Below are 21,833 nucleotides of genomic sequence, written 5' to 3'. Positions count from 1 at the left end.
AAGAACGAATGATCTTGAATGCTCCGAATTTCTGAATCTAGAAGAATTGTGGTGTACCTTGGTGTAAGCTCAATTTTCCATGACAAAAACATCTCGATCCTTGAAAATCTCAATACTTGAAGATATCTGCATTCTGAAGATTTTTGAACAATCCTAAATCGTGAATCTTCAATAATCTTGAATTTTGAAGAACATTGATTCTCGAGGTCATGTTGAATGTCTATAATAACGAGTCTTACTTAACTGTTGAATTTCGAGATTATTTCCAGTATTGAAACCCAAATATTTTCCTTAAAGTCGAAAGAGGGTCATTCAAATGGTAAAATAATTGACCGGTTTCCGAAGCGAATGAATCATGTGGTTATCATCCTGATGAATAAATTATATCTCAACATAGGGGAATCGAGGGGAATTTCCCACCTGGCTGCCGAACAGGACTCGTCAAATCCAATAAATATCCATCTGCTCCGGGTGCATTTCACCGCTGCAAGCGGGCGAAGTGGATGGGCGGAACATTCTGCCACCCACTCGTATGCATCCCAGAAGTCTGCACGAAATGATGAAACCAACACAAACTAACCTAGGTCAACGTTCTGGGTGCGCGCTGCTCTCTATCGCTGTATCGGCAAGCACAGATTGCTTCCGGCAGTTTTTGTGCTGTAAAATAAGGAAGACAACAGCAATACGCCGACTGTGAAATATGCTCTGATTGTGTGCGAGACGCGGACAGGGAAAATAGAAGTGCACATGTGCAGCAGCATCCGGTACACGCAGGAGCAAATTTTTTTTTCCCGTGAAAGCCTGTCGGGGAAGGTTTGTGTCGGCGGTGCCGTGGTTAGCACTAATACTAAACCACGTTCGAATTGAAAAATATATAGCAGACGCTAGTCACTGAAATAATAATAATAATAATAATGGGACGACAATAATACACCGCAGAAAGCTTTCGGTCGAACGGTTCTCTCATCGAAATTCTACGGAAAATGCGCCCACAATCTGTTGATCACCCATCGACAGCAGTGCTATATATTGGTGTCAGTCACCTTCTGTCGGTCAAAATTAGAGATATGTATCAGCGCCGCTCAGAGCCTCACAGACTACATTAGGACATCAATTAATACAAGGCTTCCGTGAATCATCGAGACACTGTCGTCCGACCGAAGGTGACAAGCGACCTCTACAATGCACAATGTGGGATTTTGGCCCGGTATTGATAACCATCGGAATTGGGCAGTTTTATCTTATCATAGGCTCACGCTTGGTTGGAAGTGAAAAATACAACGCATGGTTTGTTGTCCACATTGGTTATATTTTATGTGCACAGTGATAACAGAGAGGCCATGTTTCGCGTGTACTCTTGGGCCATTTGTGGAAATTCTTATAGTAGGTATATTCATGTTACAATGAGACTGATTGCTGGGAGCTTTGAAGACCATTCGAAAGTTGGTCCAGTGGCTCAGTTTTGTATCCCGTTTTCGCCCATATTGGCCGGTATCTACCCAATCCATGACTTCAATCCGTATCCTTAACCCGTTTAGACAATAAATATTCATAAAATGGTTTAAATAGAGACCTAGAAAACAGATAAATATGAAAAAGATACAAAGAATAAAAATAGAAACATAGAAACAACGAAAATAGACAAAGAAAACAGAGTCACAAAAACAAAATACGGTGTGAAAGAAATTTAAAACATAAAAGACGGGTGGGTAATGTCGGGGACATAACCGGAGTGACGTAGGACTATACAAAGGGGACAGCTTTTGTTAAATATATATTTTAAATATACTGTTTTATTTTCTTCTCCTACGTGAATACCTACCTATCTACCTGAAAAATGGATTAGTTTACTGTTTACTCTTTATGAATATGTTGATGGTTCTGAAAAGAACCTTTGGTGTTGTGTTTTTGTTATCACTCGATATTCCCATCTTGTTCGGTTAAACCTTCCTGTTTAGCTATTGCGTTTGCCACTCGCCACAGCTTTCACAGTTGGAAAATTTCTTCCCATCCAGCTTGTGACATGTTGTTCAGTAAATTACATTTAATGCGACGTGCCGGAGAAACACTTTGTCACTCACTGAAACTAATTGTTGCCTTGATGACCGCCGAACCGAAGCTGCTCTGTTCTTGTTGCGGGTTTTCTGATTGTCGTGAGCAGCTTTGCAAGCCAACTCGAGCACTCCGACGGCCGAAACTCTATAATCGCTGTTAGGTATACTGGTGCTCCGGCACCAATCCTTTCGGCCTAGTTACCCTTGCGGAGCAATCAGTGAATGCGACCAACAGGGAACTGGAAACCTGCACGGTTCGAGTGAGACTTTGCCTTTCCCTTAACTTGTCCTCCTTTGTTACGTCCACGATGCCGATGCCGTACACGGGTTTACGGTTTGAAATAAAATAAGATATTTTTTTGGGGTCCGCATGTTTTATACTCTAGCGGTACACACTCACAGGATAGAGACAAATCGGCAGACTCAGCCAGAGGGGCGAGTCCAACGAGACGAACGAATGGGCGTTAAAAGGGAGCGATGGCAAAAAATACATTCATTACGATTTGTTCACTCGTTGGATTCACATGCAGGCTAAAAAGGGTCCTTTTCAGGATCACAAAATTATCTTCAATCTAAAGAGTTTATTGTTTTGTTATCACTCGATGTCCCCATCTTATTCGGCTAAACCTTTCTGTTTAGCGATTGTATTTGCCACTCGCCACAGCTTTCACAGTTGGAAAATTTCTTCCCATCCAGCTTGTGACATATTTTACAGTAAATTACATTCAATGGCACGTCGCATTACCACCACTCAGTATCGGATTGGAGGTAATTTTAACCTGTAATTGAACATTTGCGATGACAGTGGTACAGTGTCGACTTTCAATGTGGGGTCATAATTTGGACTCCGAACTCTATGTTTACAAAAATGTCCAACTAAATATGTCGCATTACAGGTCCGTCCAATTAGCTAAATGTCGAGATAAGTGTAAATTACTGTACTTTCAATCTAGAAGCAATTTAAGAATTGGTGAAAATCAATAAGCTCAGAACAACTGCCAAATTCACATACTCATCATATCCTGGCAAACAAATTATGAAAAAATCAATTTGTGTTTTATTATTATTTTGGATAATGTTTTAGAAAGCATTGAACTGTATTTCCTAAACCCTTTTTTGGAAGGTTTAATGGCCCTGAAAAGCGCCTTGTTTTATGGAATGGTTCCATTTTAGAAAACTTAGTACTCGTGGTTTTGAAAAAAACCATTTCGAACGCCATCGATGCCGCCTTGTTCTGGATTTGCCACCAAAGCAGTTTGTATAAAGAACAAACTTTTTTTCTTCTGCTACCTGATGCCGTTTTGCGATTGCGTTTGCCACTCGCCACACGTTGAAACTGCCTGTTGTCTTGATGTCCACCGAACCGAATGTGTTCTGTTCTGAATGCGGGTTTTCTTATCGTCGCGAGCAGCTTTGCCAGCTAACTCGATCACTTCGGCGGCCGAAACTATATAACGCCGGCTAGGTGGACTGGTACTAACGCGCTCGGCCTAGCTACCCTTGCGGGGAACTCCAGATAAACACGGTTCGAGCGGGATTTGGCCTTTCCCTTCACTTTTCCCCCTTTACCATGTCCAGACATGGCTGCTTGGGTTGGTTTGTTGATGTGTTGTGATGCGAACCGATGTGGTGTACGATTTGAATGAGAATGATCGTTACGGCAGCGGAGCGGGGATTTTTAAGCTAACTGGCTGGCTCGAGAATTACGCATGTGTGAGACTGCGACCAATGTTTCGTTCATTTTTTTCTTTTTCCTTTCCAATCGTGCTTCATTCTATTTCGCTGCTGCTCTGGTTGCCCGTTTTGGTCGGAACGATTTGAGGAGCACCAAATGGACCAATCAAAAATGGGCACATAGTGCATTTTGACAATGCTTGATATTTCACAATTATTCAATTATTTATCTCAAGAAAAATAAAATGTTTTTCGTTATGATAGATGCGTGGATATATTTCCTATCAATTGATGCAAAAACCTTTGCGATCTATTGAGAAATGCTCGAGTTATAAGCGTTCCAAATCTTGCATTTTTTCCTACTTGTTCAGTGCCTAGATTTCCATTTCACCCCCTATATCTTCCGGTTAGACGTAGTCCTACGTCAAAAAAGGGAGGCATAGAAAATTTGAAGCAAATACCAAAAACCAGAAACAGAAACACACGGACATACAGACAGATTACAGATTCATACTTAAAGTAATCGATATCTTGTTGGAAAGAAGGTTCACAGAAAGTCACATAAAGTGTATTATTCATAACTTTCACAGTCGATCTGCATCCCCTCATTTTGCCTGCTCACCCGCCTTGTTAGTTTGGATTTCTTCACCATAGTATTATTTTTCAACCGGCTCAACGCCGCACAGACGTGGAGCCAAACGAACCGTCTGAGTCAGCATGAAGCTACCGGCAATAGCATTATGGTGTGTCGCATAGGGAAAACGGATATACCGATTCATCACAACACACAGACACACACACTAACTTCATCTGCCAAAAACCACAAGCAAATATTTGAATGATCCGCGATCGCTTTTTTTATCGCCCAATTTCGTTGAACTTGAAGACGACGCACGTTTCTGTACCATTACCCAAGATAACGTGATAATTTGAGTTTAGGTTTAGCTTGGCGAAGGCAAATATTAGTTTTGGTTAGGCAAGAGCTGGCGTGGCGTCATCCTCGAGTCCGAGGGTAAGTCACACGCATCCAAAAATGCCGGCTAAAAATGTGTGTGTGCACATCCATGCGTTACGATCGTTTCGAGACTCGTGGCTCCATCTGGAAAGTTATATCGCTGGGGAGGGCGCACGTCAATCCCATCACATGGCCCAGAGGGTTCTATGGCAAGCAAGTCGTAAAGAGCGAATATTTATTGCCGAAGAAAGCGAAATCGGCTAATTTATTTGGAAGTTGATGCTCCGAGAGAAAATCTCGTATATAATAAAAAAAATAGGACCTGTTGTCAAATTTCATGCGATCCACATGTTGCGCATTGGAAATTATTGACCGCGTGCAATGAAATGTTTTTTTTCTGCTGTTGCTACTTTTCGAGAAGTCTTTTTTGGGAAGTAGTGTTAGTAACGCGACTTTTTCACACCGTATTACAAGAATTTTACCATATAATTAAAGTTAGGAGAAAGAGTTTAAAAAGTTCAATTATGAGAGGCAGCATTTTTGGTATATTTGACGTATCTCAACATGCTGTCCGAGCGTTAAGAAATGTGTTGTCATTAGTTTTCAAGTTGAAGAAATTGTTATTGAATAGATATAGTAGTGTTCTTCGCAAGTTGATAATTGCCAAAAAACGCTCGCAGTTCGCATGGGGTTGGTTATTGACACCTACGGTTGATCTGTAGTTTTGGTGCTTTGAAACTTCTTCAAATGTGGGTGTCAGAAGTGTCAAAAATAAGTATATTTTTCTCTGTCAGTAAAAGTAAAAGAAAATAGAGTCATGTGAGTGTCAGAAGGATGGAAATATATAATGGACCAAAATGGAAAAGAATATAGGTTTATAGAATATTCCTGTACACAGCAAGAACTCGCTTTCAACTTTCACAAAAATAACTAGGAATTATATTTGTGATGTACCCGTAAGGGGGACGTAGGACTACCGCTAAAATGGTAATCTTTTGTATGAAGGTTATTCGCCCTTTAATTCTCAATAAATGAATGAATGAATGAATGAATATTTTGAAAGAACGCATTTTTTAACTTGTTGGTGGTCCTGAATAGAACCGAGGCGCCCGTGTTCGGAATCACATATTCATATATATTCACATATATGCACCAAAAAAGTAAGAGAGGGAAAAAAGCACTCACAGCTTGCATGTATCTGCTACGACGATTTCCCTAGCCGCTCCGATGTCAGTTCAGTTCGGCTTCAGAAAAGAGATGTAATTGGGAGAGAAGAGTTTATTACATAAGCGTGTGAGCAAGACCATCCTTATATCACATCGCAATAACGACTAAATGGATTTCCGAACGGGCGCCAGCTTATATATAGATTTTACGTGATTTCCATAGCCGGTTTTGAAAGCAATTTTTAAGCTGTTGAGATAAATTTTCGGATCAATGATCCGGAGCAGATTTATTAATGCTCATAGAATAAATTGATACCTACTCAGAAAATACTAAGCACAAATAATACCCCCTTCCCACTAATTCTAAACGACGATTTACGGTATTCGTACACAAATATTTTTTTTCCATCAATGTGGTTTCCTTGATATGGTGAAATGTCCTCTACACCATACCAAACATTTCGTATTCTCCACTATCAAATCCATAGTCAATGGCAGATGTCAAATGGAATTATCATCGGCTTTCGCTAAATGTTTCGTTCAGTCAGGCTGCAGAAAAAAAGTCACAGAAGGGTTGTGTCCGAGACACGACCGCATAGTTGACGTAGGATTCCGTTAGACTATTTGTTGATTTTGGATATGTCTGAAGAATTACATCGTTAAACTTTTTGATAATGATTTGGTGGCCCTGAAAAGGGAAATTTTGTTTGGTTGTTGGGTATTGTATGTTCACTCCACTTGTGTTTACCGAGTGATGATGACAGAAGTATGGTAAACAGTCGTTTGGTGGTGCGTATCAGATAAAAGATGCCGAATTGGAATGAGATATGACGAAAACCGCCCTCTGTGATCCTAAACGAGATGCTTCCTGTGTTATGTAAGGATGAAATAAAGAAAAAAACTCACCAATATAATATATGGTAATTACCAACACCGAACACAATTATCAATTTTTCTCATCAGTAAAAACATGTAACTTTAATATAAAGAAAACATATTTGAAATGGAAAAGGTAATTTTGTTTTATAATTTTTACTTTCTGAGTATTTATTCAACCCAATGCGAATTTTAATTGAACTAACAACACCTACTACGATATGTAGAGCATATGGGAAATCACATTTTCGAATATTTCTTCTCTTTTCCAATTTTTTCTCGCCGCATGAACTTTCCTTGGGTGAAAATGAACACAACAAAACAGATAACCGAACGACGACCACTTCTCGAGCGAGAACACACCTTGGTTTTTATTTATATAATTGAAAAAATTTTCACAATACACGATCGGTCATTGATATGAAATTTCATGAAGCAACCAACATTAAAGTTCCAAATTTAAATTTTATTTGCTAGAATTAATCGTATCACTCATCTTACTTGCAATATAAAAATGCATCCGACTTGAATATATTTGCAATGTCGATTTCCCTCGGGAACCTTGGTTTTGATGTCTCTGTTAGGGAACACATTTCGGTGGGAACAAAAACTCCCCCTACTTCCATGTATTTGCAATTTCGATTTCCTCCAGGCAGCTTGGTTTTGATGTCTTTTTTAGGGAACGCATTTCGGTAGGAACAAAAGTTCCCCCTACTTTCATGTATTTGCAATGTCGATTTCTCGATTTCTGGCAGCTTGGTTTTGATGTCTTCATTAGGGAACCGCCGCATATGTCTTCAATTTCGACCAATTAGAAGTGGGTATTTCCGTTAGGATAGGGGTTAAGATTTTTCAATTGTTCGATAGTCAGTTTCATGACATATATTATTTAACTCAATATAAAAAAATGTTACGGAGTGTCGAAATCGATTGACACAAAAATATCATTAATCCATCATGAAATAACTGAGCAATAAGTGTTTGAAATTGGACAATTTTCACGATGTGCTCGATTTTCGATTCTCAATTTGTACCCCAATATGTTCCCGAAAGACGTAATCCTACGTCAAAAATGTGATTGGGAGAGAAACGCATAATACATAGGCGTGTGAGCGAGACCATCCTCATGCCACATCACAATTATGACTAAATGGATTATCGAACGGACGTCAGCTTGTATACAGATTTGTGTGATTTCAATAGCCTGTTTTCAAAGCAATTTTCAAGCCTTTGAAACAAGTTTTTGGGTTTTGGGAATCATTAACAAGCATGTAACGTGTGGACATTTTATGTCAATGTAAACTTTTGTGGTTGGGTTCGAAATTTCTAATACGTATTTTGTAGGCAGGACTGTTCGTAAGATCCAGTTTCGCTTTTACTGTTTGCTGGAAACACAATCAAGAGGCTACTGAATGTCAAATTCGATCGAAGAAAAGAAGGGGGTGGGTGGGAAGGGCGGCAATACATGACCGTATTATTTACGTAAGTTTATTGCATTCGATTTGCCCGTTTATTGTTTCTGATATTACATTCTGTCAGATATATCCCGGGAATTAGTGTTCTTAAAGAAAACGCTCTATTTATCATTTAAATTTATATTATCGCTTTCAAAATAGCCCCCTTTCGAAGAAATACACTTTTTCTCACGAACAATCCAGTCATGGGAAAATTTTTTATAGCTGTATCCGGCAATTGCCTTCAGTTCACGCAGCGAATTCGTTTTTATGTTATTAATGCAGTCAAAACGGGTCGCACGTAGCGGTAATTTGAGTTTTGGACAACGGAAAATGTCACACGGGCCAAATCTTGAGAGTACGGTGTTGTTCAAACATATTCGTACCATATTTGCTGAAAAATTTGTCCACAATGATCTTCGATGAGCAAAATCCAAGATCTGGCCGTTTGCGGCGAATTTGCTTTCTCAAACGCCGCATAACTCCAAGCTAATATTCTTTATTGGTCGTTTGGCTTTTCGGAAGAAATTCCGAATGGCCAACACCACGATTGTCGAAGAAAACAGTCAGCATTACCACCATTTTTGATCGACTTTGACTCGTTTGCAGCGAGAATTCTTCAGCCGCTTATCTAGAGGCGAATGAACTGAAAAGTTTAAAACCTCTTTAATTCATCACGTTCGTTCGTTCAGCCGCTTGATTGCGGCGAAATTTTTGGTGTCGCTAATTAAGACTCATTAGCGGGAAGGAATGAATTAACGAAAAAACTAGGAAACAATATCTAGAGGTATTCTTCATATTTAACTTTGTTCTAATCAACCTAAATAATCCTTTTAAACTACTCTACGATCGTTAATTGCATATACAGGTAGATAACGCGAAAGTGATACACTTTATTTATGCCATAAAACTCAAACTTTTTATTGCTCTTCGAAATCGATTTCAATAACATCTATAAGTAGTAAAATTACAACGTACTTAGTTGAGTTCGAATCCTTCATCTTTGTATTTGATAACGGCCGTAAACGCTTTTCAAAGTCATTGCAGGCCGCACGCACAACTTCGTTCGGCATTTCGTCCCAAATATTTACCAAACGTTTTTTAAATGTGTCCAAACTCAGATGCCTAACGTCGTCCAACTTTCCTAGCATGTATCCTCAAATACTGAAGTCTAGCGGGTTCAAATTCGGTGACGATGCAGGTCATTCAGATGAACTGAGAAAATAAGGCAAATTCGGCTTACACCATTTCGGAACGATCAATGCCTTATGCGCTGGTGCTGAATCCTGTTGAAAGCAAAAACTGTCTTTCCCAAAAAGCATTTTAGCGAGAGGATGCAAATGGCCTTTGATAACGTGTTGCAAGTAGTACTCCTTGTTTATTTTCAAGCCCCTGTCAATGAACAGCAAGGGTAATTTCCCCTGGGTATACCTCCCCAAACCATCACATCTGACGCATTTTGATATCGCTCGACTGCTCTTTTTCCGGCTTGTATATCACGAAGACATGCTCCATAAACACGGTAATTTTGCTTGTTCAAAGTTGCCTCCAGAGTAAACAACTTTTCGTCCGAAAAAATAATGTTGTGACCTGCGTGCGTCTTCAGCCGCAACCAAGATCTAGCAACCCTGTCGGCAATATTTTTGCGAGTTAATCCGTGAATTTTCTGCTTCTTAAAAGCTGAATTTCCAAGGTCTTTTTTGATAACATTTTGCATGGAAGTGTGGCTCATGTTCATTTCACACGTCAAACATTCCTTCACTGCTTTGATGACTGCTGGAGTCCGAACACCCCGTTTTTTACCAGGCTTCTTCTTGGGAACAACCGTGCCTCCATCCTAGCATTGGTTGAAAACATTTCATCTTTAGCAGCATTGATGCCATTTCGTGTGCTGGAGGGTCAAATGCGCAAATAATGAGCTGTTTTAAAAGCTTAAAAAAAGGTTTGTATGTATGCGAGCAGACATCTCTTTCTGTTTTCTTTTCACATTTCATTTGGGATTGTGCCCAAAAAAATATTCATACGACGTCAATGGGGATCGAACCAAGACCGGCAGGAATGAAAGGTATTTCACACGACCACGCTATCCATATAGCTGCCAGCGCTGTTATATGGAAGCGTGATAATATTACACCTCATCATAAAATGAAGTTGGAAAGTGTTTTCTAAGAGGATAATGAAAATTTGAACGAGAATATATCTTTCTCTGTCTGGGTCGTGTTTTTGGCAAACTATACGAAAAGCTTTCATATGCTTTCATTTAAATGTGTCTTCTTTTCCGTTCGCTTATATTGGCTCAAGCATATATGTTATACAAATGATATACATGTATTGGGTAGTAGAACATTTTATGTTATTTTTCAGCTCATTTAATGTAATAAATTGGGATGCCATTACATGTGCTAAAAGCTAAAAACTTTGGGTGTAGAAACGCTTGATGGTCCTGTAGACGAATAATCTGCTTAAATTCAGATGTGAGTCAATGTTAATCAATCCTTGCAGGTGCAAGACCCTTATTTGTTCTCTATTTGAATCTATTGCAATTTGCTTGTGAGCGGAACTGAAAACTGACTGTATTTATTCCGAATAAACAGTAAACACGTCACTCTTTCAAAAACATACTCAGATGTTTGTCATGCTGTGATAGAAAATACAACGAGGGGCACTCGAATGCGTGTATCACTTCTATGTTGCCACCCTGTACTAACTGAATAATTCGAGGGCATTACTCGCGAATGATTCGCAAATCAACAGAAATCCAAATTTGTGCCAATTGTTAAATTATTTCTGAGTTGAGTTCTCGTTGTATGAAGCGACATTATTACACTGAACATATTGAAGTAGTTTTTCTGTATCTCTTAGCAGAATTACGTCTTCAGTGCGCCCAAAACACAATTTCCCAAAGAGTCACAGAAAATTGGTACCGAACCGGTTGTGTGGCGATGCCGGCAACAGCTACCGTTGCGGAACAAATTTCCACTTTCAGTTTTCCACCGAAGATCACCGCTGTAGAATACCTTTTTCAATGCAGACTTTGAATATACTGTATCTTGAGGCCAATTTCAAACCGGAAACAAGGCTCGAATTCACGAAGATTAAACGATCGACCGGAAAAGACACCAATAAGTCCTCCTGAATTCACCAAAGTTCTCTCGCGGCGATTGATTCAAGAACAGTACACGGTCGCTCGTCATAACTTGTTTCTTTGCGGTAATGGGCGCATTACATTGAGTATTCATCGCAAAAAAAACAATCGGTACTATCTTTTTGACATAAACTCGGTTACAGGCGATTCTAGATTTGCTCCACTAGTAGCATTATTCCACATTTCTTATCCTCGTCAATCTGCCTTCGGCAATGCATAAAAATGTGCGTGTGATTCGAAAATACAAAAGCCCTCTCCACCAGCCGTCGTGAAAATCAAAGCAGTGCTTCCACTGAACAAAATTGCGTCACTGCGATATATTTCATTCTTCCTTTGTATCGAGCACAACCTCTGTTTGTGATATCAGTATTAGGAACTAATGTTGTCTGCTCGCTAGTTGTAATGACACTGGCTTATTCATACCCAAGTTGGGTACGGACGGAGGTTACATTGCAATTCTTTTTCTATCCACAGTGTCCGTAGAACAAACACTGTATTTGCATTTAGGCGCGCCTGATTTTCAATGGTAGATGAATATTGTAACTCGTCGATGCACTAGTTGCTCATTATTGACGGTACGGGTAGGCTAGCGCAGCTTAACAAATGTTTGGACCCCCTCCCCTTATGTAACACTAAGTAACGCAAGACAAACCCCCCTCCCACATAAGTTACGTAACGCTAACTGAATCAAACTTAAAATTTTCATAAAACTTTAGCTTAATTTAGGTGATGAAAATTAGACATCGGCCCAGGTCGGAATCGAATGTTCATACGGAAGCTCCTTATATGCAAGTAATGTCTTTGGAAGAACTTTGGACAGGTTCATAGAATTTCGAATAAATATAGAGACGGAATATCAATGCTCACATCTATTGGGATTGGTGCTTTCGCACCATCCGGCATTTAACTGAGAGGAACATGGGCTGTTATACATTGATGTTGATTTACACCAGGGGTTCTCAAACTGTATTGGGCAAGAGACCCCTTTTCCAGAATAAAGTCATACCTTAGACCCCCATAACCAAATTTCTTTTAAAATCCTATCCTTAGTTTTTTTTCTTACTGAATAATTATCAATTTGAAAAAATTGCAGTGGGTCAATGAATAAACTTGACATTATTTTCTCACGGAGGCGATCTGGCATAGTGGTAATATCCGCACCTCTCACGCAAAAGATCACGAGTTCAATTCATAGTAAATATCAAGTGTAAAAATAATTATTAATACAAATTACTCACAACATTCAAATCTATCCACAACTACCAAAATATCAAAATACGGTTCAATATTGGTTAGCCAAAGCCTTAAATCTCCCCTTTCGTTGATTTTCAAATTTATTCCTTCGGTTTCACGTTGTTTGTTATCATAATGAAGCCTGTGGGTCGATATCGACCACTTTGAGAAACCCTGATTTACACAATAGTAATTACTCTTTGGTTCAATGCAGCAGTTCCTGTCGCTACATTTCACTACTTGCAAAAGGTACTGGGATGTCCTTACGTGACGAGCAAACCACTCGGCTTAATATTGTACTAAATCCGCTTCATCGATTTGGAAGTTTACGGACTCAATATATTCTGCTTTGATGGGATATCCATCGATCGCTAGGTTATTCCACACATCAGCTAACGATTCCCCATAATCAAAAGGTCTTGTTTCCAGTTCCCTTGTTTTAAGTTTTTCATCCAAGTGAGATCTTTCATTGTCATGAGGAAGTGTTGGAAGTCTGCTAACTTCCGAGAAAGAGAAGCCATTCGGCGTTCAACTCGGTTGAAAGCATTGCGTCCGGAAGCATTTGTGGCAACGAATATTGCATCAATATTAAATTGATTAGAATGATAAATCGAAGATATGACCTTTTTAGAACGAGGGTTTGCACCCAGTCTTTCATCCACATTCATTGTGATTATTGGCTTGATTATTCCTTGATGCCGAATAATTCTGAATTAAGGCATCTCGCCCACCCTGTTAAAATCAAGCTCATAAGGAAATACGTTCGAAGAACAGTGCCTTCTTGGCCGAACTGTAACGTACATATATCCGGTATCATGATTCGGTAGATTAACGCGATATTCGAGTTGCATTAAACGATGCCTGCTTACTGGCAGCTGTTAAACCCATTACAACACGTGCTTTATCACCTTGGCTCAGGAAACACACTTCTTTCGGTCCCAGAATCGAAGCTAGCTGCTCCAGCATCTATAGTGGAGTGTGAATTTCTTTGGGAATGAAAATGGAATTTTGTTACGTGACTACTCCACTTCTTCCCTATGTCACATTGAGTAACGTAATCTCGACCCCCTCCATCCCTTCTAGCGTTACGTAATTTGTGCACGACACCTTATAGATCAAGCCAATTTTTAGGGAGGTTGGGAAATTTTATGTTATTTTAACACATGAAGGACCGCGCATTTTGGGGCAAACTTGTACGCTTCATTTGTTCGGATTCCACGAATGAGATCGTTTCCTTCGGTGTGGACGAGACGAAGACGAGTCATCGCTAGACCTTGTTAGGTTCTTGGCAGACCAAGAATTCAACCATCAAGTGTAGAAAACACGGGTTATTTCATGATCCATCCGTAATAGAAGGAACGCGAAACACGAGAAAACTCGTGAGCGGTCCGCAATGTGTTAATTGACTTTCCACCAACTCTGTTCAACAGTTTCAGTAGACAACTGGATTTCGAATAATTATTTTTTCGGAAAAGGGGTTATGGTTGTAATTGTTATGGTTTTGAAAGGCTGTCACCAAACAACAATGTTCTAAAATATCGGTTTATTTGGCGAAGAATAGGTCCTTATCTATCGGCAATCGGATTGCAGTTATTCGCAATAAAATTAAATCTTAAAAAAACGTAACTGTTAGCTGAAATAAACGTTCCTACAGGGCTGTAATCGAACCGCAAACTTTGTTCGATGATGTCATTGATTTCATGATTCTGTGTCGATTCATTGGGTGATGACTGTTATCTTCGAACGTTTTTATCGCTGAAATATCGAACAACAAATATGTTTACCGCTTCGTGGAGTTTGCTGTGCCATTTGAAACCAATTGCGTCGATGTCGTTACATAATCTCACCGACAAATACCATCCTAAAACGGATGTACTTTTGTCTCGCTTTATCGACCAGTGAGTTAAGATATATGCGTGACTCAACACGAATTCGCCATCACACCGAACATACACACACACATGCATACACCGAACAGAGAGTGCGTATGGTTGAAAGGGAAAGTGGCGGCAACCTCGAGCTCTACGACGAGACCCACTTGCGGAACTGGCCAGAGTCCATCAGAAGCGCATTTTTCCCCAAGCTCAAGGTCGTTCGGCCACAGCTCGGCGGCCGCATCTAGCTTGCATAGCGCGAAAACAGAGGAAACCACAAGCAGATGTTCTTCTCCAAACCAAACCATTGCTGTGAGATTGCTGCTGCTGCCGCTGATTGATCGCTTGGTCCGCTTTGTTTGTTTGCTTCGGCAGCTCCAATGGTCTACAATGGTTAAGGTATGAGCGAAAAAAAACGGTCGAATGAGTTTCTCTCCCCCCGTACTGCTTTGGCGCCAATCTGCCAACTTGCGACTAGATGCGCTTCGCGCAGATCCGAGCGCGGAATGGACCAAGCTTCGGAGTGCGGCGTAGTAATGAAATACTTCCATACAGGGTAATCTCGCAAGCTCTCTTGCACAGCTTGAGCAAGAGTGAAGGCCTTGTGGAATCTCGTTTTTGTGCCTTTCCCCCCTCCGTTTTCAGTTGATCCCCTACTTTTTGTACTTTTGTGGTTATCTTGGGATTATGTAGGTCAACCCATCAATACCGTGTCTGATGATGAAGATGACCCCAAACCAAATCATGCAATGTAACGTAAAGATCCGCACAATGACTAATGATCGATTTTTGTTTTTCGTTTCCTTTTTCCATTAGGGCTTTGTCGCCGCCAGTATCAAAGGCGAACGCGGCGATGAGGTCGAGGTGGAACTGGCCGAAACGGGCAAACGCGTCCTGGTCCTGAAGGACGACATCCAGAAGATGAACCCGCCCAAATTCAACAAGGTGGAGGACATGGCCGAGCTCACCTGTCTAAACGAGGCATCCGTGCTGCACAACATCAAGGACCGCTACTACTCCGGACTTATTTATGTAAGTACCAATCGCACCCAAAATCGCATCATTCGATTGCGCCAATCGAACGGCTCCACAAAAACACAACCAACAGGCAGGTTGGCTGTTACTTTTAATCATAGTTCACGTCTCTGATCTCACGTAAATTATCGTTTTTCGTTTAATTCCAAGGCAAAACACTCAATAACCATCGAAAAGCACAGACGCGCAACCACAAAAAAATATGCGCTGCAGTTACTGCAAAGACGCACCTTATTCGAGAAAAAAAATATTGCCTGCATGAAATAGAGGGCAAGAACAGCGCGCTAAGCAACGATACTTGAATTCCTCAAAAGTCCACATATCTCAGAGTCGACGGGGATATTGGGGGAGAAAGATACGCGATTATCATTGGCTTCTGGCGTCGTGATATGCGATAATGTGTTCCCTCTGGTATTGGGCTGCTTTTATTGCTGCATCCATCCATCGGCGGGTACCAACAATATATGAGCGGACAAAAGTGCCCATCGCAATCGCAACCACCAACCGATTCGACTTATCAATAAAACTGCCGCCGCTGCTACAAGTGGTGAACGCCGCCGTGAGAGTTTGCACCTTGAAACGACGACGGGTCCAGGCATTATTTGGCGCGGCGCGGTGGATATGTTATTGCGTAACGAAAGCCATTTTGGGCAGATCGTTTCGTTTTTTCTGTGTCGTGCGTGTGTTTGTCGCTGTAGTAACTGTAGCCAAAAAATGTTGAAGATTGTTGGAACTGACACATGTTGTCGAGTTGCCTGCACATAGCAGACATTCCAGGGTGTTGGAAAAATCGACGAGTTCTGATTGACTGGACGCGAAGGTCATACGCGAGGTATGCCGCCGTGTCGAAGTGCACAGGGTTTGTGTGGTACTGGTTGACAGAAGCATCTTTCAGCATTTAAATTGTTTATTAGTTAGATATTTTGTTACCAATACATATTTTCTTGCCGTAATGGACTTCTGAATTACCGTTGGCAGGACCCTCAAGTACATCCATGAAAAGTTACCCATGATAGCAGTCTCTCGATTTTGATGCAAAATAATGTGCTATTGACATTCCATGACAGATTGTTTCACTCCAAATGTCACAGATGTTGCTGAATATGGTATTCATCTTGAGTTAGTCGAATCTCTTAGTGACCTATTTTGCCAGCAAATCTTCTCTTGATTTTGTGTGGACTTTGTTTTGTTTTCTTCAAAAAGATTTTGTTTTCATTTTTTGTCCTTCGAAATTCTTGCTTGAGTAGAAGAAAGTGATGTGGGTACAAACGAAAGTTTGTTTTATTGCACCTCCAGGATGAAACAGGAATTTCCCATATTGGCTTCTAGGAAAAAAACGCACTTTTTTTCGGATACCTTGCATCAGTTTTTGGACACTCCATTGATCAACCGGATCAGCGTTGTTATTCCACCGTATCTGAAGCATCTTTTATCCTCTTTCCAATTTTGTTCAGCTTCCGTTGACCAATTACTCAATATTTCACGATTGAATGATATTGGGAGTAGGTCTTTTTCGACGAATTCGACCACGTTGTCACGGTACCTACCACTGAAGCTAGCCAAAATTGAACAAAGCTTCACAGGATCCTTGGGAGCGCTTCGAATGAAACATTGAGGTTCATATTCTGATTTGCAAGGAATACCTCGATTTTTATGCTTAGGTTACAACATTAAGATCTTTCTAAAAATGAATTTTATCAGCAAAAATTAGAAAAGTGGTGTTCTAGACACGAAAGCACTGTTAACGTAGGACTACGAAAATATTGCCGACTTAACCGATCATTGTAGAAATTAAAGAATGAACTCTTTAATACAAATATTCACAACACGACAATGCCGATGAATGAATGTTTGCTCTGAAGGACCGAATGGTGAAGCAGCAAAACAATTAAAAGTTTGAGCTAATTGTTCATGTTCATTGCGACGACACTGAAACACTGAGCTTTTTTAATATCAATAATATGAATATGTACAGTAGAACCTCGTTTATCCGCGAGCGGTGAGCTCCCTAGTAAATCTATAAACCTTCCCGAAATTTGTATAGTCTTGCTTTTTTGTTTTGGTCATGGTTTTCACATTATCTGATCAGTGATGTGCACGACCTTACCGCTTGATAGTTCAATAATTTCTGTATTGATGAAACATAGTTTTCATGCTAAAATATATATTTTTCGTGTTTGTACCTCATTTTTAGTCTTGTATCGCATTATCCGCGATTTTCGTTATACGCGATGGCCTAGCCCGACTATTTCGCGGATAATCGGGGTTCTACTGTATTTGCAAAACAACATCTCTAAGGGTGGGTTTAGACTAGTGATATATTCATGTGAAGAAATATGATGAGATTTATAGAAATCGCATCAACCGTTTACACTAGCGTGAACTTCTATAATGAATATCTTCATATTTTCGGTGAATTTATTCACCTGAAATAGAACTTCATCCAACTTTAGTGATTTCTCACCAGCAGTGCTTTCACCATTCATTCAAATTTGAATGAACGAACCGTAAAACAGTTCAGTTGCTTTAAAGCTCTCACACTAACGTACCAAGCAACTGCTGTTCGCGCTGAAGATACCACACGAGAAATAAAAGTGAGAACGATTGTGTCCATCCATATGTGCTGAAGAATTTGTGCTCATAACGCTAAAGAGTCGTGAGACTATTTGGAAGAGAGTCTAGCAATTCTTTTTTATCCCCTGAACGTAGGCTGTAAGCAGTATATTTGGTTCAGTAGCATATGAGATTCACGTGCCAGTTTGCAGTTGAATCATTCAAATTCAGTGTGTGCTACTGAATTTGAATGCAAATAATTCCTCAAGCGTATTTCATTTGAGCCAGCTAGAATCTATATTTTAGAAATGCGCGCGATCCGTGTGTCGCACTTTTTGTATTAATATCGTCGACATTATTTTGAAGCAGATTCATAAGGTACTCCTTCATATGTTTTGAGTTTAAGTTTATATGAATATAATGTGATGATTGGGTGAGCGATGCAATGTTCGATAAATTATAAGATATTTTCATTCTCACTTGAATTACTGTATAATGATCTTTAATGATATTTCATAACTTAAAGTTCATACGTTGTATACTGGATTGATATGTAATATTACTCCTTCCACCAAGAAATTTACGATAGACAACACTGTACATATTTGCTGTATTTCGCTGTACGAGGAATGTATTCACGTGAATAAAGCAAGCAGTAAACTTACCTCAAAACTTCGAATTCATTGCAATATCGTGTAATAGGAACGATATAATGTATTTTCTAACAAACTTGTCTATGTCTTTCTGTAACTTCGATTATGTTTTTAATAAAAACGCGCATCGATAATGACAAGTTTTCTTAACAAATCGTTTAAAAATCAAATGTATAGATTTATACTCTTGGAATTATTACTTGAAATAACAATCAATTGTTTTGAAACTACTATGCGAAGCAGTATGTCGTTGTTGTTCTGGACATCGCGTATAGCAGTTTCTCTATAGTTTTCAACAGCGTTTCATACTTTCTTACAGTTTCGAAATTTGCTAATATACATACCGAACTTTTTACGAACTTTGAACTGTATATAATCGAATTCTGTATTTTATCGAGTCAAAAACATTGTTCTATTCGTTTTTTATGCATATATTTTGGTTTTTTTTAATATAAAAGTAGAATTTAATTTTTTTATTCATTTCTTAAAGTCACACCTTTCTCATACGAAAAAAATAAATTTATTCAGAATCTTTCAGGAGATGATAGACGATCATATTTGATGAGAAAAATCCTTCTACGCATATGTTTGAATTTCAACAATGACAGAGTTATAGAACTTATTGTTGTTTCAGACTCTGTTGCCTCTAACTGGATCTACATTAAAAAGTACGCTAAAGAATAAAGTACTGGAACATATAAATTAGTGTATTTAAATAACATTTTGGAAGTGAAAAACTTAAAAGTTGGTAATTTTCAATATGTTATTATTAGTTTTATCCTAGAAATTAATATAAACATTATTGTTTCTATCGATTGGATTAAAGTTCTCTAGTTCGCTACAATTTGTTCTTCGACACCCAACTTCTGTCTTTCTTAATTTTGCTGCAATATCGATATAAAAAATTCCTGGTAAAAATTCAACTAAATCTTCAAAAGTCACGATTTTCACCCCACTGTACTTATAATAGGCACTTATATTTCACCTTAACGTTAAAAGGTAACTTTTTTTTCGAAATAAGTCATATTCGAAACATTAAAAAAAAATTTCTCTTTCAAACTGTATACAATTTCGAGTCCAAAATTGTATATCGAATAACTTTTTTGGGTCAGGTTTGTCAAGTTGTGCCTTTCATCAAACTCTACCATGCCTAATAGAAGTATAAGGAATGGCTTTGTTCTGATACTGTATATAAGTTTATGTCAATACATGCAACACCAAAGCGCTTATCTTCGCGTACTAAAGTTTTTTACTTTATAAAAAGCGCACTAACGCACCAGTTTCCGGTTTGCAGTTGAAAAGGAAAATGTAATCCGTGTTACATTCCTAAATGAAACAACATAGCCCAACTATTGAAGTTCAAAAATTATGATGATTTTCTGAAAAACCTATTTTGGTGGAGATAATTCTAGCCAAAAACCATTGTTAGGTAGATTAACTTGTTATAAATAGAATATTTGAACTAACATTAATAGTTCAAGTTTCATATTATTACCTGAAAGATACGTAACGTTCAAATAAAACGTTATGACATTAAAAGTTTAATAAACTTCACGTTTAAGCCTAGTAGTTTGCTGTGAATAAAATAAATGCGAAACTAGAAAAATGCTTCAATTCAATTCTCCTCCCGTGCACCATATGTGCAGCCAAGGCTCGGCCACAGCCCGCTAAGAGAGCACAAGCGCCTGTATTTAGTTTACAGCTGTGAGTGGATGACGTCCACAAGTATGTATCATAGCGAATAGAAGAAAGAATGAGCTTAGAATGCTCGAGCTCCTCTTTTAAAATTCAAGCTTCGAATGTTGATGGTTCACCGATGTCGATGGCAGTGAATCAAGGCAATTCGCCTGGCACCGTAGTGTTGAGTGGTTCAAAGGGAGCAACGTACATGAATGAGAAAACGAATGAAGGGCATATGCTCATATTCAGTTCATTCAAAATCCAAGCACTGCTCACCAGTGAGAAATTCACAAGCGTTTACATATGCTGAATTTATTCAAGTTATATATACCTCGAATAAGTGTATCATATTTATTCTCTTCCGTTTACACCTATTTTCACGTGAATAAATCCATCTATAGCTATAGATCTCCCTAATGTAAACCCGCCATAACACTCCGAAAAATATAATTCCACAAAAAATATTCTTAAATTATGCTATGCAGTTCCATTCCACCGAACTGCAACGGAAAACTAAATCCGCATCGCTGCGGGACTAATTTTCCACATTCTACTCCGATACAATGCTGTCTACAACGGCATTGAATCTGGAATTGAATAATTGATCGGAAAATTTTCAACCATCAATCGCTGCACGGATTGTTTCAAGTGGAAGCTCGCGGTCATCCAACTTGGTCCAACGTGATTAATCTAGTGGATTGAGGTTTGGGCTACCGAATTCCTGAGTCTTGAAAACGAACTGCATTGGGCATTTGCAATGAGCAATCGATTCCAGCACCGGAGATTAGGTTGGACCGCAAATCGAGTGGATTCGCGCTGAAGCTCCTATGGGTACTGGAAATTGAAAACATTGTCTCTTTGACTTATTTCCTTAGTATCGACCAATTATTCTTGAATGAGAAACCATCGTAGTTCGGTGAAATTTCATCAAGAGACCGTATAGAGGGTTAATATCCCTCTGTGAACAGAATGAAGGGGTATACGAACAATTTATTCAAAAGATAATGGAAAAAAAAATCGAAATTTCTTTATTAAAATAAAAACTTGTTTCAATAGTTCAAAAACAGTTTTGAAAGTATACTATCAAAATCACAAAAATCTATGAACGTGGACACCTAATTGAATCCACTTACTCATGATTCTGCATTCTCAGAATATGCACAAAAGAAGCATAGAATAAAGTTTGCACTGTTCTGCATTTTTGAAAAAATTATCATTATACAGTCAACTCTCCCCAACTCGATGTTCTGTATCTCGATATTTTCCGTAACTCGATGGATTTCATGGGACCTTCGATTTCACAAGCATTCTTCTCTCCATAACTCGATACCTCCCTAACTCGATGCCTCCCTTACTCGATGTGTTTTGATTCATTTTTCCATGGATTTTCACCTCCTTAACTCGATTGATTTTCACGTACATGTTTTTGTGCGTTATTACCTTCGATTTCAATTGCTCTTGAAAGTGAAGATGAAGTGTTC

The 21,833-nt window shown here is 39.1% G+C and overlaps 1 protein-coding gene across 2 annotated transcripts in view; it reads left to right on the top strand.

Annotated features, from left to right (window-relative positions):
* Positions 1-21,833, top strand: part of LOC129770525 (myosin heavy chain, non-muscle) — a 196,526-nt gene that overhangs the window by 37,709 nt on the left and 136,984 nt on the right. For both annotated transcript variants that reach the window (XM_055773422.1, XM_055773421.1), the window contains exon 3: positions 15,248-15,463. In XM_055773422.1, the coding sequence (XP_055629397.1) occupies positions 15,248-15,463 (216 nt within the window). The remainder of the gene's footprint in view (positions 1-15,247; positions 15,464-21,833) is intronic.

This window comes from Toxorhynchites rutilus, chromosome 2 (genome assembly GCF_029784135.1).
Source record: "Toxorhynchites rutilus septentrionalis strain SRP chromosome 2, ASM2978413v1, whole genome shotgun sequence".
Taxonomy (NCBI): domain Eukaryota; kingdom Metazoa; phylum Arthropoda; class Insecta; order Diptera; family Culicidae; genus Toxorhynchites; species Toxorhynchites rutilus.
Note: the sequence above shows the minus strand (reverse complement) of the source record. Positions and strands in the feature narration are given on the sequence as shown.